General features: G+C 34.1%; 1 protein-coding gene across 3 annotated transcripts in view; it reads left to right on the forward strand.

Moving 5' to 3' along the window:
• Positions 1 to 24779, forward strand: part of RALGPS2 (Ral GEF with PH domain and SH3 binding motif 2) — a 201141-nt gene that overhangs the window by 167367 nt on the left and 8995 nt on the right. For 2 of the 3 annotated variants that reach the window (XM_078000792.1, XM_015122899.3), the window contains exons 14-19: positions 2626 to 2680; positions 5147 to 5224; positions 6812 to 6917; positions 9633 to 9725; positions 14016 to 14121; positions 19020 to 19111. In XM_078000792.1, the coding sequence (XP_077856918.1) occupies positions 2626 to 2680; positions 5147 to 5224; positions 6812 to 6917; positions 9633 to 9725; positions 14016 to 14121; positions 19020 to 19111 (530 nt within the window). The remainder of the gene's footprint in view (positions 1 to 2625; positions 2681 to 5146; positions 5225 to 6811; positions 6918 to 9632; positions 9726 to 14015; positions 14122 to 19019; positions 19112 to 24779) is intronic. The other variant, XM_015122913.3, reaches the window with a different exon arrangement.

Genomic DNA, 24779 nt, shown 5'->3' on the forward strand with positions numbered 1-24779 from the left:
CATTCTCACATTTAGAAGTCTGATTATTTTTTAAATGAAGGATGGGTCATCAAAGGAAACTAAAAAAGAGAGATCAATGAAGTAGGGGGAAAAAAACAAAAGCCCAGTAGATGAAGTATCTCAAGGAGGAGGAAAGTACTGAATGTGTGAATATCAAATGCAAAAAAAGAGAGCTAAGATGAGAACAGGGAATTGACGGAGGTGATTTGGCAAAATAAAAGTCATTGGTGACCTTGGTAAGAGTTGCTTCATGGAAGTGTCAGGGCAAGGCCTGGTTTGGAGTAGATTTGAAAATGAGAGGTGAGGAAACAGAAATAGCTAATGTGAAGAAGAGCAGAAAATTGGGACCATATTAGAAAGGGATGTGAGATTAAGAGAGGGATTTGTTTTTACTTCCTAAACTTTTAATTTTTGAGTCTTCTAGATGAACATTATTTCTTTTTACAATTAGAAATTATTCATACAGGCCGGGGCAGGGTGGCTCACGCCTGTAATCCCAGCACTTTGGGAGTCCCAGATGGGCAGATCTCTTGAGGTCAGGAGTTTAAAATGAGCCTGGCCAACATGGCAAAACCCCATCTCTACTAAAAATACAAAAATCATTGGGGTGTAATAGTGCATGCCTGTAATCCCAGCTACTTAGGATGCTGAGGCACAGGAATCATTATTTCAGAGCTCTCCATTACCATTCAGCAGTTGTTTATTCTGATAGTCCCCTTTTTATATAAAAATGCAAGTGAATAAATGATAAAATTTTTTTAAAAGACAAGTTTGTCACCTGAAATACCTCTTATTAATGTTCTGAGTGCCTATATGCAAATATTAATTTCAGTCTGAAGAATAATTTTGCAAAGGAAAGAACTTTTTTTCAGTCAAAAATTTTCTACACATAAGAATTTGGCATGCCACTTAAAGCACAAAGTAATTTTTAAAATTACAACTCTCAAGTATGTAATATTTTATTCTTGCTCATCATAAGTGTTATATTGAGAATTATTCTATAGTTTATAGCTTTTACTTTTCATAGATGTCCTTTTGGTTACCACAAGATTGTTGTTTAGTTATTTTATTGAGTTATAGTTAGCATTTCAGTGTGGAGACTTTTCTCTTTTAGAGCAGATTTTTGCATTTGTGTTTATTTTTTAATTATTCTAAGGCTAAGTAGGTCAACGGTAAAAGATCGTTGCATCCTAGTTTGTAAATTAAGAACATTACACATAGGCATTTACTTTCAAGGATTTTTGTTTTAAAGCTTTAACAATATGATAAAAAGAGTAAGTCTATTACCATAAGATGATAGGTATTAACATAAACAAGAGTTTTTTTTTTTCTTAGCTTTAACTTTTACATGCAATATTAATCTTCAGTGAAGGCTTTGAAAATACTGTGGGAAAATTAACCAGTGCTTAGAACAATGGCTTCAAACATTTTCTAATGTGATATCTATCCTAGATAATCTTGAGTAGTCTCACGTAGCTAACTAAGGGAAGCAGATTAACTCTGAGCTTCATGCTTACATTTTCTACAAATAAGTTATACTAATTATGCTTAAATTTTCAGTCTTTACCACATAGTGCCACAAATCAAAAGATATTGTAGATAATGTACAAAACCCCACCACCAGCACAGGTTACCTCTGGTTCTTCTTCTGAACCATACAATACAGAAGATTATTTCAGTGATTGTTATCTCAGTTTATCCAAGGATGGTACATAACTAGTGCCATTGCAAACCCGTAGAAGGGTATTAATCCATCGTCTCTAAGAGAGATGAGTCTAATGGATACCTTACAGCATCCATTACAGGTATCTGATGCTTACCTTACAGCATTAGAATTTGAGTCTTTCAGAATCCTGCTTGTAAAATAGTCTCTCTTCTTAGAACCCTGTCTGATAGACAATTTAACTTGACCTATTAGTCATCCTAATTTTATTGAGGGCCAGAATTATCTTTAAAGTAACATTTAAGTCAACTAAGCTGTTTTGGACTCTGAATTCATTCCCCATAGTTTTTTTGTTGTTTTTTTTTTCCCCTCTAGCTAATTTTAAACATTCTGTTTGAAGACCATTTTATTTTAACTGATCTTTTGGCCAAAGAGAAAATTGTTACATTTTTATAGCGCCAGTTTTTGGTTTTTTAAATTTAGAGATTCCATCCTCTTTAACTTTGTCTCTAGAGACAAAGAATTGGATTTCATTAGGCTTTTTATACTTAGGGTAGTAATGGACTTTGATACAAGAGAAAGAAGTGTGCCATGAATCTCCAAGGATTTTATAATTATATTGGTCCTAAATTATGACAAATCTAATAAGAAACTTTGTGTTATTTTATTTTCACTAATGGTAGGAAAAATTGTTTATTGACATAATGAATTTCAGCTACAAGTAGGCAAGCAAAAATGTTTTATGCTATTTTGTTATTTTAGGTTGTCGTGTCAACTGTATTCCAATATATTGCAAAATACAGCAGTAATATTAGAATAAAGAATTAATATGTGGATATGTTCACCCACAATGTGATTGTCATTTTATGAGCATAGGTTCGTTAATTTATTTTTAAATTGTGAAATGCAAACTAAGAGAGATAATTCTGATGTTTAAAAACTAGAATAACTTTTCATTTTAGGTAGCAGTGATGGTTCTGAACTAAGTGAAGAGACCTCATGGCCTGCTTTTGAAAGGTAAGATAAATTGTCCATTTGAACTACTTTGAGTTTATTTTGTCTGGGTTAAATAATGTGATAATACAAAATTAAGAGATAATATTTACTACATATCTGTAAGCGATTAAGTTTTCTACTGGTAAAAGAAATTAGAAGTTGATATTTAAGTTTCGATATGTAAGTAATGAGAATGAATGATAGTCTTATCTCTAAATGTTTATTTGGTGGGATGACACATGTATTTGAATTTTAATACATTTAAAATTATAGCTTAAAAATAATAACCAGTCATCGACAAGTAACCTGCTTAGGTATTCAAAAGATTATTTCCTTAAGTTCTGGTTCATTTAAGTAATTTTAAGGCATTTAGTGGAAGAGTCAACTTTATTCTCTGCTACTTTGTCAAAGACAAAATGATTTAATAAATTTTAAATTATACAAGTAAAGCAAGTTGAGGTTTGAATTTAAACTGTCATAAACTCAAAATTTTCAGAGTACACTTTCATACTGAAATACTGTAAGTTGTGCTCCCTTCTCCTTCCTTTGTTGCTTTAAGCTGTTAAAGCTATCGTCTGCTATATCATGCTATATTGAGGTCTAAGTACATATAAGATCTGAAGAATGTGACTGAACAAGGCAAATAATTATTTATTAAATGTCCATTAGGATTCTTATGTTTTCACTGACCATTTCAGTTCTGCCATTTCAGACTCATAAGATATTTGGCTCTTGACCAAAATAATTGCTCCCCTTTTGTATATGAACTAAGTAAGTTTCTAAAAATACCTGTATTCATTACTCAAAAAGAGGGTCATTTAGATTGAATGTTAAATGTCATATTAATACTGAAGTTGAAAATGTTTATTTGCCTAACTCCTTATCAGTCACAATTTTAGAAAACAAGTTTAAATCAAATTTTATTTGAAATCATAAATTTCATGCTGTTTAATTGGAAAAATAGATCCTTCCTTTTTATGTGACTTCATAAAGATTTCTCACTATTATGTGGTTAAGATTTTGTTTATAAGTTCTACATTGCAAAGTACTTTGAATCCTTTCTACTCTAATTATCAGCGTTCCCAACTTTTGTTCTCTTTGTTTTGTGAGATAATAATAAGTAAAAACAAATTATTTTTATTTATTTTTGTATTATTTTCCTTCCAACCTTTACTTTTGATCTATTCATTTGGGTTTGCCTGAAATGTGAAAAACACAAGAATTGCCTTTGATATGTTGTCTGAATTTGTTCAAATTGTCTTTCCCTCTAGAAAGAATGTAATACCATCAGAAGTTGATTATAGAGTATATTGTAATCTTTATATTTAAAAAATATTGATTAACCAAATTGTTTTTTAGATTGCTTGACTTATGAGTAACCAGAATGGTGGTGTGTTAAATAATCTGTTCTCATCCCAACAGGTTACTTATGAAGACAGTATTTAATGATGTTACCTTCACATCTCAAAACAATTTTTTTCCTTTATAACAGATGTTTTGCTTTGCAGACATTTGTGGCTAAAAAATCTACTTTTCTTATTCCAAGTTTAAATTAGTGGGCTCTTGGAACGTTTTGAGAACAGTGAAATGAATGCTGCCCAGCAAGATTCAGACATGAAATAATAGAAAGTGAATAAAGAACTAAGATTTAAAGTACTACTCATGGATAGTGAAGTTGAAAAATGTACTCTGAATGTTAACATACCATTTTCTGTTCTTATTTTCTAGATAGACATCAAATACAAGTTGCTAAAATAATGCTTTTTCTTCAAAATATCATTTATCAACAGTGCTACTTTCGGGTTTTCCTAGGCAAAGAAGTATCAGTATTTTTATGTGTCTGTTTTTATTTTTTTTGTTTTTAACTATTATGTACCATTTTGGATAATTATTAACTCATCATTTTTATCATTTATTGGCTTTGTCAGTTAATGTAGAAATAATGCCTATATTACTCAGTTCATTTCTTTTATTAGTTTTATTTACTATAAAGGATAAAGAGGAAAATAAAGTTTTCCTCATGAGTTTTAAGTTTACAAGCCACATTGTTTTTAGGTGTCTTCATAGGGACATATAATAAAAATGAATTACTTATATAAATCCGGGCATCATATTTAAACTGGAATCCAAGAAGTGGTATAGAAATGTAAGCAAATTTGAAGTATTTTTCAGGTTTTTTTTTATTATTTGGCTATAAATAGCTCTTTAATTCTTTTAGCAGATTTGTGAAAGTGAATATATATATAAATATATGATGTGTACTAAATACCTCTAAGTATTTCTAGAGTCAACAGTAGAAGAAAAAAATTTTTTAAATCTATGCTGCATGCTTTAAAAAAGAAAGAGGAACAATCACACATACTATCCTTTTGTAAGATTTAGAAAGCTATATTACAAGAAGAAACTATTATACTGTTCTAGGTATTGATAATGGCTGTGTGAATAAAAGTATATGTAATACATACAATTTATAATGGAATCCAACAGGAACAGATTATACCATTCTCTCGGCCCGGTGACAAGAGTGGCACGAAATGGCTATCGAAGTCACATGAAGGCCAGCAGGTACAATTCCCCTGCATTCAGGGGTCACAGAACTCCCTTATGGTGTTGGTGATTGGCTTACATGGGTGTGGTCTGACATTATTTCTCTTCTTTCTCAACTAATTGATTTAAAAACTAAACAAATTACCCAGAAAAACTTTCTTTCCGAGATCTAATGTGAAGATAAATTTCAACTATTCTTTCTGATCCACAGAGCTAATTGCCAAAACTTGCATCTTAATGTTACATATTTTAAAATGCTTCCAAGTTGGTAGCCTTTAAACTGCACAGGTCTTTCTAATGCTGATAGTTTTTGAATGAACAATATAAAAATCTGCTTATTTATTCATAAGTTGTAATCAAAGCATTTACTTTGCTAATAAATTTACATTTGATTTGTCTTTTTAAAAAGTTTTTCAGATAAACTACAGGTCCTGAATGTAGACAAGTCTGTTTCATAAAATAATCATTTATATATTTAAATTCATATTTGTTCAGTTGTTCATCTAGTTAAACCAGGTCTCTTTTGGACTGTTATTAGCTGTGGAGGCAGATAAGGGTGGTGTATTGATTGGGAACGTGGGGTTTAGTGGTGATGGGTAATCAATTCATAATACAACAAAATACTAAACTTCAGAAGCAAACTTTACGTCAGTTTGATGGTGTCTTATCTCCCTGCATATACCTCCCTGAATATAAATAGCTCTAGCATGAAATTTCTACTGGTTTATAGGTTCTTAAGTCACTTTGAAGACACCTAAATAATCCCAAAGGAATAAACTGGCAAACTTTAGTTTTCATTGCTCTTATAGGAATTCTGCAGCTTATGTCAAGTCACCAGTGACATTTTTATCAGCATGTATGTTTAATTGGCTCATGTAGAAATCATTAATTATTGTATTAAACATTGGACCTTAAATCAATTAGGGAAAGATATTAAAGTGTTGGTTATTTTGTGATTTTTTTTTTAAAGATACATGAAAAGGAAATCTTGGGGTTTGAGTTTTTTCCTTTCGTGGAGAGCAAATTACCATTGACACCATTTAAATGTTATTAAAATGTATTGCAGAAAGCTAGTTTTTAAAATATATTATTATTGACTTTATTACTTTCTGCTATTTTAGAATTAAATTAAGCATGAGTTTTCTTTTTTTCTTTTTGAGCTTCTCTTTTTATTTTCAGTTTTATTATACTTAAATGCTTTTAACAAATAGAATCCTCATTTTTCCTACCAGGACTTAAAGTTTCTATGGGGAAAATAAGGTTACAAGAGTGTTGCAGTGTGGCATGTTAAGAAGAAAATAAATCTTAAATTTTTAATTTAATATTTACTAAGTGAATTACTGCATTCTTTCTAAATTATACTTGTTCAAATATGTAATAAAGTGTGTTTTTTAACCATCTGCTGACTTTAATAACTTTCTAATCAACTTTTTGTGACAGCTTATAAATTTCAAGATTAATAAACCTTTAAAATTGTCAGTGTCGCCTCAGCTCTGAATAAAGTAACAAAGTTTTAAAATTAAGAATAATTACATTTTTTTAAGTACCTAATTAATGACTATTATAGACAAAAGCTCTTATGTGTTCTTTTCTTCATCATTATAGTTCTGCAGAATCAGAAGATTTGGCAGTACATTTATATCCAGGAGCTGTTACTATTCAAGGTGTTCTCAGGAGAAAAACTTTGTTAAAAGAAGGCAAAAAGCCTACAGTAAGATTTCATCATATGATATTTTAATACACCTCTAAAAATATACAAATGTATATAAGACTCTGTAAAGTGCTAGAACAATTAAAATAAAGCCTGATTATAGTAGACTTGAAATAATATTAAATAAGGTCCTCCCCGCTTATCCTTGGGTCATCCATTTCAAGACCCTCAGGGGATTACTGAAACCTCAGATAGTACCAAACCACATTACCATCATTTGGAACATGTTTCTGTTCATATCTTCCATCTGCAAATATAATACCTTTTCTGTCTTAACTAAGCACTTAACCCCACACAGTGGCCATAACTTTTGCAGTTTGAGATGCAATAGCAAAACTAGCATGAATTTCTTTTTCCTTCTTTACGTAATTTCACACATAGAAAATTTGTTCTTACCATGGATCTCAGCAACCTTAGCGTCTAATTTTTCTTTCCTTAAGCCAAGAACTTTTCTTTTCACTTAAGGAAGCAGTAGGGAGTGGGCTACAAGGGTAACACATATAGTGTGGAGATGCTGGACAAAGAAAGGGATGATTGTGTCCACAGAAGGACAGATTAGAACTGTATTACTCAGAACAACACGTGATTTTAAAATCTATGAGTTGTTTACTTCTCATATTTTCCAAAAATTTTTTTAAACTATCGTTGCCTGTGGGTAACTGAAACCACAGATAAGAGGGAAACTATTGTACACATTTGCTTTACCATGTTTTCTTAACATAAAGTGTTATTATATGTGCCATATAGATTTCTGTTAAATCATGTGTTAAGGGTGCTTAAATCCTGTACTTTTTTTTACCCCCGTTATAGTTCTTATACAAAATTATTTCTTAGAAAACCCTGAAAGTATATCATGAAGAAGTGTTTTAGTATTAAGTTTAGGTAAAGTAGAAAATAAAAAGTAACAACCCTAAAAACTGGAATTTGATTATGCTTTATCATTTTATTTAAATGCCTGTAATACAGTTTTGTTTTCTACATAAAATAGAACACAAATATAAAATGCTTTCCAAACCATAAGTATATTGGGGGGAAAAAAAGGAAGACTGGTGGAACTGAGCTCTTAATATGTACCAAAGAAGTTTATTCTTCCTGAACACCAGCATAGTAGTTTGACTACTAAGGAACAATTTTTTTCCCTTTCTCAAATTTGAAATATAAAACCTTTGATATATATTCACACTTAAAGCTTTTGAAGAAATGGGGGCTTCATATAAGTAATCTTACTTTGCTGTTTATATCACAGTAAGCCAAAGGCACATACAAATCAGGAATCTCTTAGACAGGCTAATGAACACAGAATTGCATGTCAGTTGAAGCATTACCATACCTTTTGTGTGCTGAATGCTAGAAATAGAGCAGTGAACAAGGTGAGGCAAAGTGTCTTCCTCCTGGATTACATTCCAGTGAGGAGAAATAGAGAATAAGGCTTTAAAATAAGGTCATAGGATACAGAATGATGGAACAAGGAGGGATGCCACCGTGGCAAAACATTTGAGCTGAGATCTGAATGAGGTAGGTAAGTTAGCTGTGTGACTATCTAGAGTTCAGGAGACAAGAAGGCTTGTATAGTTTACGCATTTCAGTTTCCCCATTGAAATTGGGGAAGGTGGAGGAGATCAGGTAGGAGGCAAAAGCTGGAGTTGTTTGATGATAAATTAAGTGTGATGTATAAGAGAAAGCATGAAAACAAAGATAACTTCTAGGTTTGGGGACTGAGGTGGGTGGATGTTGGGGACATTTATTGAAATAGGGGGCAGGTCAGTCTTGGCCAAGTTCAGTTTGATATGCTTATTAAACATTCAAGTGGAGATGTCATTGTGGCTCTTGAAACAGTGTGGATCATGAGGTTAGCAGAGAGGTGGCAGGGAGAGAGATTTGGGAGTCATTAGCATACAGATAGATAGTATTTGAAATATGGATCTGGATGATAGATTAAGAAGAAAGTATAGCTAGAGAAGAAAACAGGGTTGGAGATGGGGCTCTGTAGCGTTGAAGGTCTCCCACAAAGAAGAGTATAAAGGAAAATTAAGGAACTGTTATCCCAGAAGCCTAGCAGTTACAATACTTCAGAAACGAAAGAGTGGCCAGCTGGGTCAGATGCTGCTAAGAGGCTGGCTATGATGAGGACGGAGGCTTTGCTAAAATTAACAATCATCAGTGACCTTGATGACCCAAAAGCCAAATGAAGTGAGTTGAGTAGAAAATGGGCAAAACAGAAGTAGAGGCAAGATTTAGAGACTCCCTTGCAAGAAGTTACACTGTGAAAAGGAGCAGAGAAATTGGTTGGTGTCTGGGGTGTAAGGAGATAGGTCAAAGGAGGGATTTTAAAGGGATTTTAAGGTTCATTTGTATAAGGATGGTAGAGGGAGAGAGATTGAGAAGCAGTGGAGTTAATTGCAAAAGCAAACTTCTTGGAGATAGTTGGAATCTAGGGCATAAAAAGAGAGTTGAGTTTGTCTTTAGATAGAATCGGGGTTAACTATTTTATTGTAGCTGGAAGAAAGACTGAGTATGTGGATCTGCAAACAGGTAGGTAGTTAGATGGAAGTGACAGGAGTATTTGGTATTAAGATTTCAGAAGTGATACAGCTCAACTCTGAGGTTAGTCCTTTGGTTGAAGTGAAGTGGACTTGATCATTGGCACTTAGAATGTAAAGAATCTAAGAAACCAGGAGCATTTTAATAGTATATTCATGTGTTTGTCCTATCCAGGTAGCATCTTGGACAAAATATTGGGCAGCTTTGTGTGGGACACAGCTTTTTTACTATGCTGCCAAATCTCTAAAGGCTACAGAACGAAAACATGTAAGTATTTGTTCTCTACATTTTTAGCATGGTTTCACAGACTGTTCATGGTTCTAAAGAAAGCAGTCCTAATGGGATACAAAGGTTTTTGGGGTTTGCTCTTGTTTTTTCCTATCTTCTAGTCCAAAAGTTTTTACATTTATTTCTTTTTTGAATACCATTTTTCCATTGCAGATGTCAAAACTGCACATTAAGCTTATCTATCTTGTCACCAAAGCTTTCTCAGATCTGGGTTTCCTGTTCAATATTGTTCAAAACTATTGCCTTGGAATTTCCTTTCCTAACCAGCAAAATGTGGAAATGTGGGGCCAACATCTAAAGTTCTTTCCACCTCAGTCTCTGGTTTAGTGATTCTTCCCAACAATGAAGAGGAATGATCAGTTACAACAGTTACTTCAGTCACTTTCTTGTGCTTCAGATTACTTAAAAGAAGCCTTTTTTTCACCCTGTAGAATTTTCCTATAAATCTCTTTTGCATGCTGTTTGTTTTTACATAGAATCTTTGAAAGGAAGAATGATTTTCTATGTTGCATTAATAAAATTTGAGAGGAATTTTACTTCTAAGTCACATATTTTTGGGGAGAAAAATTAAGTGGTTTATCCTACTGAGGAAAGGTAAGCCAGTGAAGAAAAATCTATGTCCTTTTTCTACTTAAAACTTAACCAAATGATACTGTAATTTGGTTAAGAGTAATTCAGAGTAATTCAGAGAAACTCTTCTTTATTCTCACAGTTTTAGCCCTTTAATCAAACCGGAGGTATAGAAAAGAACATTTTTGGTTTAAATGAATGTGGGAAGTACCATAAGATAGCATTGCCTTTCTTTATCAACCATACCCACCACCTGCCACTCTCCTGACCATCATGACTCATTGTCTTGCTTTTCTTCAGAGTGTTAGCATATATGTTTCCCTAATTAATTCATGGTTTCATTTTTTAACTGTACCTCAGTGGGATCATATGTATTCTTAAGTACTAGTTTTTTGCTCACTATTATTATATAATTGTTTAGATAGCTCTTGCATTGAGATAAAGGACTTGAGTGAATGATCATGGAGATTTCTACTGTGAATATTTTTTGTATTCTGGTCAAATTGACAATAATGCCTATATACCCTACAACATTTACACAGATTAGTTTTGCTGAAACAATTTGTAGAGTTAGTACTGCTGTTCTCAAAGGGAGAAAAAAGTTGGATTCATTCAGTTCAGTTAAATCCTTTATCTTCAGATGTAGAAAGTAACTTTTCACATAGCCACACTGAGGTCTTGCTGGCTAGATTTCACTTAGCTGACTATTATAGAAAAGTCATTATTCAAAATAAAGTGGTTTTTGGGGTTTTTGTTTTTTCTTAGTTTCAATTAGAAAAAGTCCAAATTAAAGAAGTTATAACTGAATTTGTCATCTAATGGATATGTTAAATATTGTTTTATGCTTTGCATTGTTGCTTATGCATAAAAAGTTACTATTATGTTATAGTTTGGGTTTTTAATTATATGAGGTTTCTGATCGGTAATGTATGCAAAATGTTTGGAAATTAAAGCATAGTGTGTTGGGAGAAAATCTTATTGAGTACCAAGGAAATTGACTACATTTCTCATCTTTTCTAATTAAATTAAAATATAATTAAAGAATAAATTTGAAGAACAGGATAGAGTGTATAGAGACAGGTCTAGATCTGTAGTATTAATTTTGAGATAGAAAAGATATGGCACAGAACTAAATGGAAGAAAAAAATTTTAATTATTTTCAAATAAAGTTAAAATACAAATAGATTGGAGGAAAATATCTGCTATATGTAAGCAACAGACAAAGGATTAAAATCACTATTTAAACATAACACCACCTATATTGTATTTTTGCCAAAATAATTTAACCTGAATCTTACGAGGAAATAATCAAATCCAAATTGTGGGACATTCTAAGAGACAGCTGGCCTAGATTCTTAAAAAGACCAAAACTTGGCAGGTGGAGTAAGGGCAGGGGGACAGGAGGACTGTTCTAGATTAAAGGAGACTTGACAACTAAATGCAGTGTATGTTTTAGTTGAATCCTGGAGTTATATTGGAGAAAAAATTTGAAAAGCTATACAGGTTATTATTGGAACAATGTAAGAAAATGTAATATGGACTTTATATGGTTGTCCAGTTTCTTAGAAATGATAATTATGTTGTGATTGTATAGGAATATATTCTTGTTATTAAAAGACACATTGAAATATTTAGGGTTCAATGTTATGATAGCTGCAATTTGCATTTGAATGTTCAGAGAGATCAAACAAATACAAAAATGTAGATTAAGGATATATGGCTAATCGTGGCATTCTCAACTTCTATACAGTTTGAATTTTTTCAAAATAAAAAGCTGGAGGAGAAAAAAAATCATAGATTAAAATATACCTGTTCATGTATGTATATAAACGCAGAAGTGGGACATATGGAAGTCCGTATACCCTATTTTAGTATTCTATAAAGTATATATTTTTTTTGCCTATGAAGAACGGAGTTTGTGTGGGTAGGGTGATCAACCTCACTAACTATTTAAAAATGCAAATTAAGGGAGACACTTTCTTGCCATTAGACAAAAATTTAAAGGATTGATGATATAGCATTGGTCATGATATGGGGAAACAGACTGTCATCCATGGCTGGTAGAAATCTAAATTGGTATTGTTTTTATGGTGGCCAGTCCTAGTCAGTATTTAGCTTGATAATAACCAGAAATTCCTCATCTGAGAATCTGTCCTACAGAAATGTTTGAACAAGTGCACAAAGATTATCTGTAGAAGAACATTTCTATAATATTTATGACAACAGAAATCTGGAAATATCCAAAATACTCATCAATAAGGAAATGGTTACTGATAGGTGAAAAACACAAGTCAGAGAGTAAATATATCCCCCATTAATAGGTAAAAACCAGCAGCAACAATGACACAAGCCTCTGATAAAATAAATGCATAGAATAAGGTCTGGAGGTTGTCACCTCAAGTGATGATTATGTCTAGGGAATGTGATGGGATTCAGCGGGTGGTCAAGGGGCATTTGCACTCTAGTTTCATCCCTGTTTCTGAAGCAGTTTATGTTGCTTGAGTTACTTTTTATTTTTTGAAAAAAGGAATTGAGGTAGAGGTTTTTAGGCTTAGGAAAAGAATATTAGAAGATCATACTATTCATGTTGAAGTACATTATGAGCTGTCAAATCAACAGTCCTGTGGTAGGGCCAATTTCATTCTTCCCAGTACTAAAACTTATTGATTTCTTTAGCTTTCATATTTCAATTTCATGTTGTTATAAATGTGCCATGTTCATTCTTTTTCCCATTTCCTTTAATCGTGAAGCATATCATACATACAAAAGATAGGTAGTGTACATGTACATTTTAAAGCATAATAAAATGAACACTTGTATACTCTCCACCCGGTGTGAGAAACAGAACGTTACTAGAACTATCACAGCCTTCCCGGAGGCATCCACTTCTTTCCTGTCAACCATATCGACAGCCTATCACTGTCCTGAATTTCTTGTTAATTGTCACCTTATTTTTTAGTGTTTTACCATGTACACTTCCTTATACAATGCACTGCTTCATTTTTAAACAGTACCTGAATGGCTTCACATACATGTTCTTAAGCACTAGCTTAAGCCAACCTGTTCTTCTTTTATAACTGCCCTTTCTCAGGATTTAAAAAAAAAGGAAGTTGTAGCTAAAATAATAATAACAAAAGAATAGTTAACTACAAAAGTAATAGACATGCTAAGAATACCCCTCTTTTTTGAAAAATGCAAGTAAGAGTATTGTCATTAAGAATTACCTGGTTGCAGTGAGCTGAGATCACACCACTGCACCACAGCCTGGGCAACAGAGTGAAACTGTCTCAAAAAAAAAAGAACTCTCTGATTTGTTACATCATCAGATTTAAGATAACATAGCTACTAAAATGCAAATGTCCTTCCTATAAGGAGTAGTACAGTAATTCAGAAAAAAACAACAGATTAATATATCATATTCACAAACATATTATGCTCTCTGGGAATGGAGAATAGAGCAGTTAGGTTTTGATGAAGAGTTGAAGCTGGGAAGGTCTGGAAAGTAGGAGATTATCTGAAGAAGGCATGCCTAGGATGAAATTTAGCAGTGAAAGGACCCAGGCTGACCAAGACCCAGCATGAAGTCACAAATCTCATCTTTCATTAGGAGAAACTGAAAATACACTCCCTAACACCGAAGTTTTGCTTAGAATAAGCCATAAATTTTCTGTTTCCACTAATTATCTTTTTTTCTCTCAGTTCAAATCAACATCCAATAAGAACGTATCTGTGGTAGGATGGATGGTGATGATGGCTGATGACCCTGAACATCCTGATCTCTTCCTGCTGACTGACTCTGAGAAAGGTGAATTGTTAGAATAACTGGGGCTTATGATACTGCATGTATATATGTGTTTGTGTATATGTATGTATGTATGTGTGTATGTATATATGTCTATATAGAATGTTTTATGCATACATGAAGAACTTGATGAGCCAAAACCTAGTTTCACTGGAATACTCAAGAGGGAAAGTGTTTGTGTAGTTTTATCTATTGGGAAATACTTTTGTCCCATTATGTATTTTAATAGTATTTTTGGAGCTTATTTTCTTTGCTACATGGGCATATGCTTGAAAATCAGAAAGCCCAGCTAATCCCTAGAGACCTAACTAGGAAAGGAGGGAGGGAATTTGAGAATATATAACCCCACTGTTACTTCAAATTTTTAGAGACTTGCCATATAGTCCATACTCCTTCCTTCATCAATACCTTGAAATGGATTATTATTCTTAAGTTCTGAAAGTGGCAGTTTTCCTTTAAATATTTATTCTATCACTTTTAATTATTCAGAACCAATATTGTGCAGTCTTATCCACACAGATCTAGAGATGCCACACAATTACTGTATTTATTTAGATGTATTTTATTCTAAAGAATATTTAAAAACAAAATTACTTATTTTAATCCATAAGCAACAAAACAGTGACTTTCTGAATATATTTGGCTCAGATTACTTTCCAAGTTAATTATAATATTTTACATACAGTATGTAGAGAGACACTTATGAATAAAATAACTGGCTATTGACCATTGGAGTTTATAAAGTAGATATGAGAAATTGGAGGATGGGCCATGTAGAATCACATCGTACATCCTTACTCTACCTGTGACTGTAGTGGATACCACAAAGCTCATCAGAAAATATCCTCAAGTGGTTGCTTTTCTTACATCATAACTGCTAGCAGTTGACCAGTACCAGAAAGAAGATACTTTCAGTAGCTCACAACTGGAATACTATATTATGTTACCTTTTATTGACTTCACAACTATATTTTGACCTCTGTTCAGATGCTATTTTGTATCAACAGATATCCCACTTTTGTGATGTTTCAGTGTTTTAAGTAAACAAGTAAGCAAATATATTGGAGGCAGGAAAAAATAATAATACCAAAATGTCTTGTTTTTAGATTAAGTAGATTGATTTACAGAATAAATACACCCTACTCAACATTTTTTTCCCATAAGTTGTTGGGGTACAGGTGGTATTTGGTTACATGAATAAGTTTTTTAGTGGTGATTTGTGAGATTTTGGTGCACCCATCACCCGAGCAGCATACACTGCACTCTGTTTGTAGTCTTTTATCATTTGTCCCCCTTCCCACTTTCCCCCCCAAGTCCCAAAAGTCCATTGTATCATTCTTATGCTTTTGCATCCTCATAACTTAGCTCCCACATATCAGTGAGAACATATGATGTTTGGTTTTCCATTCCTCAATTACTTCACTTAGAATAATAGTCTTCAATCTCATCCAGGTCACTGGAAATGCTATTAATTCATTCCTGCTTATGGCTGCGTAGTATTCTGTGACATACATATACCACAGTTTCTTTATCCACTCGTCAATTGATGGACATTTGGCTTGGTTCCACGATTTTTCAATTGTGAATTGTGCTGCTATAAACATGCGCATGCACGTATCTTTTTCATATAATGACTTCTTTTCCTCTGAGTGGATACTCAGTAGTGAGATTGCTAGATCAAATGGTAGTTCTCCTTTTAGTTCCTTGAGGAATCTCCACACTGTATTCCATAGTGGCTGTACTAGTTTACATTCCCACCAGCAGTGTAGAAGTGTTGCATGTTTACCGCATCCGTGCCAACATCTACTGTTTTTTGATTTTTTTGATTATGGCCATTCTTGCAGGAGTAAAGTAGTATTGCATTGTAGTTTTGATTTGCATTTCCCTGATCATTAGTGATGTTGAGCATTTTTTCATTTGTTTGTTGGCCATTTGTATATCTTCTTTTGAGAATTGTCTATTCATGTCCTTAGTCCACTTCTCGGTGGGACTGGTTTTTTTCTTACTGATTTGTTTGAGTTCATTGTAGATTCTGGATATTAGTCCTTTGTCAGATGTATAGATTGTGAAGATTTTCTCCCACTCTGTGGGTTGTCTGTTTACTCTGCTGACTGTTCCTTTTTCTATGCAAAAGCTCTTTAGTTTAAGTAGGTCCCAACTATTTATCTTTGTTTCTATTGCATTTGTTTTTGGGTTCTTGGTCATGAAATCCTTGCCTAAGCCAGTGTCTAGAAGGGTTTCTCCAATGTTGTTGTCTAGAATTTTTATAGTTTCAGGTCTTAGATTTAAGTCCTTAATTCATCTTGAGTTGATTTTTGTATAAGGTGAGAGATAAGGATCCAGTTTCATTCTCCTACATGCGGCTAGCCAGTTATCCCAGCACCATTAGTTAAAAAGGGTGTCCTTTCCCCACTTTATGTTTTTGTTTGCTTTGTTGAAAATTAGTTGGCTGTAAGTATTTGGGTTTACTTCTGAGTTCTCTATGTTATTCCATTGGTCTATGTGCCTAGTTTCATACCAGTACCATGCTGTTTTGGTGACTATGGACTTATAGTATAGTTTGAAATCAGGTAATGTGATGCCTCCAGATTTGTTCTTTTTGCTTCATCTTGCTTCGACTGTGGTGGGCTCTTTTTTGGTTGTATATGAATTTTAGAATTGTTTTTTCTAATTCTGTGAAGAATGATAGGGATATTTTGATGGCTATTGCATTGAATTTGTAGATTGCTTTTGGCAGTATGGTCATTTTCACAATATTGATTCTATCCATCCATGAGCATGGGATGTGTTTCCATTTGTTTGTGTCATCAGTGATTTTTCTCAGCAGTGTTTTGTAGTTTCCTTGTAGAGATCTTTCGACTCCTTTGTTAGGTATATTCCTAAGTGGTTTTTTTGTTTTATTTTGTAGCTATTATAAAAAGCTTTGAGTTCTTGATTTGATTCTCTGTTTGGTTGCTGTTGGTGTATAAAAGCCTACTCAAAATTTTGAATTCAAAACCCCAGCCTTCTTCCCATGTCAAAGGCATAATTAATGAAATTAAATTTTAAGATGAGAGCATTTTCATTGGATTTAGTTAACAGATTCTTTGTTTTCTTCCGTTTTTCTTAGCTTGCCTAATAGAACTACTTCAGGTAGCCAAAATTTTATGAGGTCTATCTGTACTAATGGTTTTTTGCAGGGGAGGAGTGAGTATGTAAATTGTAGCTGTGACCAGATTAATTGTAGATATGCCTTCTTTTCACATTGACCTAATGTCTGTGTCTGAGTTCAGCAAGTGTAACAATGTTACTTGACTAATTAAACATTTGGTGAAGAAACAATTACTTCGGAAAGTGAAAAAGTTATTTGAGTGTTAGAGTCTCAAGGAAAAGCTGAATAATGCTTAAATATAGTTAGGTTCTTGAGCCATTGAATACAGTTATTAAGGAAAGAATAGAATTCAGCAAAAATTGTGAAATAAAAAGAACTGGCCGGGCGCGGTGGCTCAAGCCTGTAATCCCAGCACTTTGGGAGGCCGAGACGGGCGGATCACGAGGTCAGGAGATCGAGACCATCCTGGCTAACACGGTGAAACCCCGTCTCTATTAAGAAATACAAAAAACTAGCCGGGCGAGGTGGCGGGCGCCTGTAGTCCCAGCTACTCGGGAGGCTGAGGCCGGAGAATGGCGTAAACCCGGGAGGCGGAGCTTGCAGTGAGCTGAGATCCGGCCACTGCACTCCAGCCTGGGTGACAGAGCGAGACTCCATCTCAAAAAAAAAAAAAAAAAAAAAAAAAAAAAAGAACTTAGGTCAGTGAAAAAAGGAAATAAAGCTTAATTTAGAGCAGCCTATAGTACATGGATCCTTTCTTTTCTCAACTTATTGCTTCCTCACCTTAATACATGTAACCATTTAAAATATCCTCATTATATGTCAGTCTTGAATTAAAGTCAATATAGGAACTACTAAATACGGACAGCTCAAATGAATTTCTAATTTCTTAAAAGAGAAAAAGTTGCCTCGTAGACTTTCCCCAAGGGCCCTCAGCAGAACTGGAAATCTGTAATAACCTTGACAAATGTCTTGTAACTAAAGACTAAAAGCATAGTCTATCAATGTTATATGACTAATCCTTAATTATACTAAATAGCGAGTGTTTAAGTGTTAAACATGTTGAAGCATTTTGGCATGTTAAAACTTAACATCTACTAATATTTAGGCCGGATGTGGGTGTGGGGACTCATGCCTGTAAATCCCAGCACTTTGGGAGGCCAAGGCAGGCAGATCACTTGAAGTCAAGAATTCAAGACCAGCCTGGCCAACATGGTGAAACTCCGTCTCTACTAAAAATACAGAAAACTTCGCTAGGCATCGTGGTGCACACCTGTAATCCCAGCTTCTTGGGAGGCTGAGGCACAAGAATCTCTTAAAACTGGGAGGCAGAGGTTGCAGTGAGCTGAGATCACGCCACTGTACTCAGCCTGGGTGACAGAGCGAGACTCCATCACAAAAAAAAAAAAAAAAAAAATCTATTATTTAGATATCTAAGTAGTAAGTATTCAGAACCAATATTCTGCAGTCTTATCCACACAGATTTGAGATGCCACACAGTTATTTTATTTAGGTGTATTTTATTCTTAAGAACATTTAAGGAGACAAAATTATTTCTTCTAATTCATAAGCAGCAAAAGTGACTTTCTGAATATATGATAGCATGTAAATGTGTTGCATCAAGAATTCTTTATTGTATTGGAAATACAATAAAAATAGGAAATACAATAAAATGGAGGTGTTAAGTGAATAGAATTCTAAAACTGAAAACTCTAGTCATGTTTAATTTGTTCATTAATATCTGGCATAAGTATTATGTGTCATTGTCCTTACATTTTTATTATTTCCCCCTTGTTTTGGATAATTTTAGGAAATTCATACAAGTTTCAAGCTGGCAATAGAATGAATGCAATGCTATGGTTTAAGCATTTGAGTGCAGCCTGCCAAAGTAACAAACAACAGGTAAGCATTTCTCCTTAATTCTCAGAATAGTCCATAATTTGGGAATATATGTAAAAGAGTTCCAAGAGAAATAAACAAACTAGTTCTGAGTTAACTAGGAGAATGGTGGTGATTTTATTCTTGTTGACTACAGTTAATAAGACATGAAGGTCTACATTTTAGTGAGGAGCTAGACAATAATCATCAAACAAGTAACAAAATATCAAACAGTCAGAACTATATAAAGAAAACAAAATAGAAGTATGTGATGCAGAGCAATGGGAGTACAGACAACTTTTGATAACATAAAAATCTCCCTGAGGAGATGGTACTGACATGAACCACAAGAAGGAATGAGCTATAAGAAGAGGAGAGCAGAGTACTGTTTAAGGGAAGAGCAAGTACAGGGAGCCTGAAACTGGAACAAGCTTAAGGTGTGTTCAAAGCAGAGAAAGGTAGGCAGTATAGTAGTCAAGAGTATAGTTCTCTAAAGGATAAAAATTAGATGGCATATTAAATTAATAAAAATTATTCAAATTCATCTTTATTTGATCTGTTGACAAATTGATGTGGGTTTCTGTGGTGGTAGTGAAACCAAAAACCATTTGGATTTTATTTGCTTTTATTTTACTGAAACAAAAATGGTCTAATTGAAAGGCTTTCAGCTGCAGAAGAGCAGGAATCCATTGTGTTGTTTTCCCCAAACCTTGTTGCACAGTTAAAGTTGAACCACAGATTGGTAGAGCAGACATAAAAAACATAGCCGCATTTACAGAAATTTATGTAGACTTGTGGAACCAGTTGTTTGTTAAATATATTTGAAAATCATTGACTTAGCATATTGGTAATACAGAAGTACATAGTTAGCTTTATCAGTAAGTAATATTGAATATGATGCACTATATCAGCTTAGAAAGCTTACAGAAGTATTTTTCACCGTGTCATATCAAGATGTAAGTTATTACCTTTTCTTGATCATTTAAACTAAGGCTCCGCCATACAAAATGACCTACATGGGTCACACAAATAAAAAATGGTGGATTCAAACTTTCTTCATCCTTTAAATCCATTCTTTTTGTTTGTTTTTTGACTTTTGGGTTCAGAGGGTACTTGTGCAAGTTTGTTACATGGGTATACTGCGTGTCACTGAGGTTTGGTGTATAAATGATCCCATCACCCAGGTAGCGAGCAGGGTACCCACTGGTGTTTCAACCGTCACCCCTCTCCCACCCTCCCCGCTCTGGTAATGCTCAGCGTCGATTGTTCCCATCTTTGGGTCTAGGTGTATTTAGCTCCCACTTATAAGTGAGAACATGCAGTATTTGGTTTTCTGTTCCTGCATTATTTCACTTAGTGGCCTCCAACTGCATTCATGTTGCTGCCAAGGACATGATTTCACTGTTTTTTAAAAATCACTGTGTAGTACTCCATAGCATATATGTACCACATTTTCTTTATCCAATCCACTGTTGATGGGCACCTAAGTTGATTCCATGTCTTTACTATATAGTGTGTACTGCTGGGATGAACATACATGTGTCTTTTTGGTAGAACAATTTATTTTCCTTTGAGTATATGCTCAGTAATGGAATTGCTGGGTTGAATGGTAGTTGTTTTAAGATCTTTGAGAAATGTCCAAACTGCTTTCCACGGTGGCTGAACTTACATTCCTACCAAGTGTATAAGCATTCCCTTTTCTCTGCAACCTTGCCAACATCTGTTATTTTTTGACTTAGCTATTCTGAGTGGTGTGAGATGGTATCTCATTGCAGTTTTAATTTGCATTTCTCTGGCAATTAGTGATATTGGGCATTTTTCAAATGCTTGTTGGCCATGTGTATTTCTTCTCTTGAGAAGTGTCTGTTCATGTCCTTTGCCCACTTTTTAATGGAGTTGTCTTTTGCCTGTAAATTTGTTTAAGTTCCTTATAGATTCTAGATATTAGACCTTTTTCAGATACATAGTTTGAAAATATTTTCTCCCCTTCTCTAGGAATGTTGGTTTATTCTGCTGATAGTTTCTTTTGCTGTGCAGAAGCTCGCTAATTAGGTCCTGTTTGTCAGGGTTTGTTTTTGTTGCAACTGCTTTTGGAGTCTTCATCATGAAATCTTTGCCAGGGCCTGTGTCCAGAATGGTGTGTCCTAGGTTATCTTTCAGGGTTTTTATAGTTTTAGGTTTTGCATCTAAGTCTTTAATCCATTTTGAGTTGATTTTTATGTACAGTATAAAGAAGGGATCCAGTTTTAATCTTCTGTATATGGCTATCCAGTTATCCCAGCAGTATGTTGAATAGGGAGTCTTTTCACCATTGCTTGTTTTTGTCAGCTTTGTCAAAGATCAGATGGTGGTAGGTGTGAGGCATTATTTCTGGTCTCTCTATCCTGTTCCATTGATTCTATCCTGTTCCGTTGGTATCTGTTTTTGTACCAGTACCATGCTATTTTTTGGTTACTGTAGCCTTGTAGTATAGTTTGAAATCAGGTAGTATAATGCCTCCAGCTTTGTTCTTTTTACTTAGAATTGCTTTGGCTATTTGGGCCTTGTTTTGTTTTGTTTTGTTTTGTCTTGTTTGTTTGTTTTTGTTGTTGTCGTTGTTCCATATGAATTTTAGAATGTTTTTTTCTAATTCTTTGAAGAATGTCGTTGGTAGTTTAATAGGAATAGCATTGAATCTGTAGATTGCTTTGGACAATATGGACATTTAACAGTATTGATTCTTCCAATCCATGAGCATGGAATACTTTTCCCTTTGTTTGTGTCATCTCTGATTACTTTGAGCAATGTTTTGTAATTCTCATAGTAGAGATCTTTCACCTCCTTGATTAGCTGTATCCCTAGGTACTTTTTTCTTTTTGTGGCTATTGTAAATGGAATTGTGTTCTTGATTTGGCTCTCAGTTTGAATGTTACTGGTGTATAGAAATGCTCTTGATTTTTGTACATTGATTTTGTATACTGAGAGTTTGCTGAAGTTGTTCATCAGATCTAGGAGCTTTGGGGGCAGAGACTGGGGTTTTCTAGATATAACATCATATAGTCTGAAGAGAGATGGTTTGACTTCCTCTTTCTATTTGAACGCCTTTTATTTCTCTTGTCTGATTGCTCTGGCTGGGACCTCCAGTAAGTACTAGGTTGAATAGGAGTGGTGAAAGTGGGCATCCTTGTTCCAGTTCTATAAGGGAATTCTTCCAGCTTTTGCCCGTTCAGAATGATGTTGCTGTGGGTTTGCCATAGATGACTTTTACTATTTTGAGATATGTTCTTTCAGTGCCTAATTTGTTGAGGGCTTTTAACATGAAAGGGTGTTGAATTTTATCAGAAGCCTTTTTTGCATCTTTTGAGATGATCATATGGTTTTCTATTTTTAATTCTGTTTATGTGGTGAATCACATTTATTGATTTGCATCTGGGAACCAACCTTGCATCTCAGGAGTAAAGTCTACTTGATTGTGGTGAATTAACTTTCTGATATGCTACTGGATTCAGCTTGCTAATATTTTGTTGAGGATTTTTGTGTCTGTGTTCTTCAAGTATATTGACCTGCAGTTCTATTTTTTTCATTGTGTCTCTGCTAGTTTTTGGTATCAGAATGATGTTGGCTTCATGGAGTGAGTTAGGGAGGAGTCTTTTCTTTCTCGATTTTTCAGAATGTTTTCAGTAGGATTGGTACTACCTCTTTTTTGTACATCTAGTAGAATTCAACTGTGAAATCTGTCTAGTCCAAGGCTTTTTTGGGTTGGTAGGTTGTTTATTACTGATTCAGTTTTGGAACTCATTATTGGTCTTTTTAGGGATTCAGTTTCTTCCTCATTCAATCTTCGGAGGTTGTGTGTTTCCAGGAATTTATCCATTTCTTTTAGGTTTTCTAGTTTGTGTGCATATAAGTGTTAGTCTGAGGATTTTTTGTATTTCTGTGGAGTCAATTGTATGTCGCCTTTGTAATTTCTGATTGTGATTATTTGGATCTTTTCTCTTACTTTCTTTGTTAATCTTGCTACCAGTCTATCGATCTTGTTTTTTCTTTTAAAGAACCAACTTTTGGTTTCATTGCTCTTTCGTATGCATTTTTGCATCTCAATTTCATTCACTTCTGCTCTGATTTTGGTTCTTTTTTTCTGCTAGCTGTGGGGTTGGTTTCCTTTTGTTTTTCTGGTTCCTCCAGGTGTGATGTTAGGTTGTTAATTTGAGCTCTTTCTAACTTCTTGACATAGGTATTAAGTCTGGTATGTTGTGTCTCTGTTTTCCTTAGTTTTAAATCGTTTTTTGATTTCTCTCATAATTTCATTCTTTACCCAAAAGTCATTTGGAAGAAAGTTAAGTACCATATAATTCTATGGTTTTAAGAAACCTTCTTGGTATTGATTTGTAGTTTTATTGTACTGTAGTGTGAGGGTATGGTTGGTATGATTTCGATTTTTTTGACTATGTTGGCACTTGTTTTATGGCTAAGCATGTGGTTAATCTTAGAGAATGTGTCTTGTGCCAATGAGAAGAATGTATATTCTTGTGTTGTTGAATGAAGTATTCTGTAGATGTCTATTGGATCTAGTTTGTTAAATATTGAGCTTAAGTCCAGAACATTTTTGTTAGTTTTCTGCCTCGGTGATCTGCCTGACACTATCAGTGGGGTGTTGAAGTCTTCCATTGTGTAGTTATCTAAGTAGGTCTCTAAGAACTTGTTTTCTAAATCTAGATGCTCCAATGTTGGGTACATATATCTTTAGCATAGTTTAGTCTTCTAGATGAATTGAACCCTTCGTCATTATGTAATGCCCTTCTTTGTCCTTTTTGACCATTGTTAGTTTATAATCTGTTTTATCTAATATAGGACTAGCAACCCTTGTTCTTTTTTGTTTTCCATTGCTTGATAAGTCTTTCTCCATACCTTTACTTTGAGCCTCTGTATGTTGTTACATGTGAGATGGTTCTCTTGAAGAAAACAGACAGTTGGGTCTTGCTTCTTTGTCCAGCTTGCCACTTTGCCTTTTTAGCCCATTTACATTCAAGGTTACTATTGATGTGTGAGGATTTAATCCTGTCATCATGTTGTTAGCTGCTTGTTATGTAGACTTCATTGTATAGTTGCTTTATAGTGTCAGTGGACTATATGCTTAAGTGTGTTTTTGTGGTGGCAGTTATTTTTCTTTCATTTCCACAAGTAGCACTCCTTAAAGGACCTCTTGTAAGGCAAGTCTGATGATAGTGAATTCCTTAGTCTTTGCTTGTCTGAAAAGGATTTTCTATCTCCTTCACATATGAAGCTTAGTTTGGTGGGATATGAAATTTTTGGTTGGAATTTCTTTTCTTTAAGGATGCTTAAAAATAGGTCCCCAGCCTCTTCTGGCTTGTAAGGTTTCTACTGAAAGGTCCACTGTTAACCTGATGCGGTTCCCTTTACTGCCCCTTTTCTCAAGCTCCATTTAAGATTTTTTTCTTTTGCATTGACCTTGGAGAATCTGATGATTAAGTGTTTTAGGGATGGTCATCTTGTATAGTATCTTGTGGGGAGTCTATGAATTTCTTGAGTTTGCACATCAACTTCTGTAGCAAGATTGGGATAATTTTTGTGGACTGTTTCCTCAAATACGTTTTCCAGGTTGCTTACTCTCTCTCCTTTTCTTGCAGTAACACCAGTGAGTCATAGGTTTAGTCTCTTTACATAATCCCCTATTTATCAAAGATTTTGCTTA

This window comes from Macaca mulatta, chromosome 1, assembly GCF_049350105.2.
Source record: "Macaca mulatta isolate MMU2019108-1 chromosome 1, T2T-MMU8v2.0, whole genome shotgun sequence".
NCBI lineage: Eukaryota > Metazoa > Chordata > Mammalia > Primates > Cercopithecidae > Macaca > Macaca mulatta.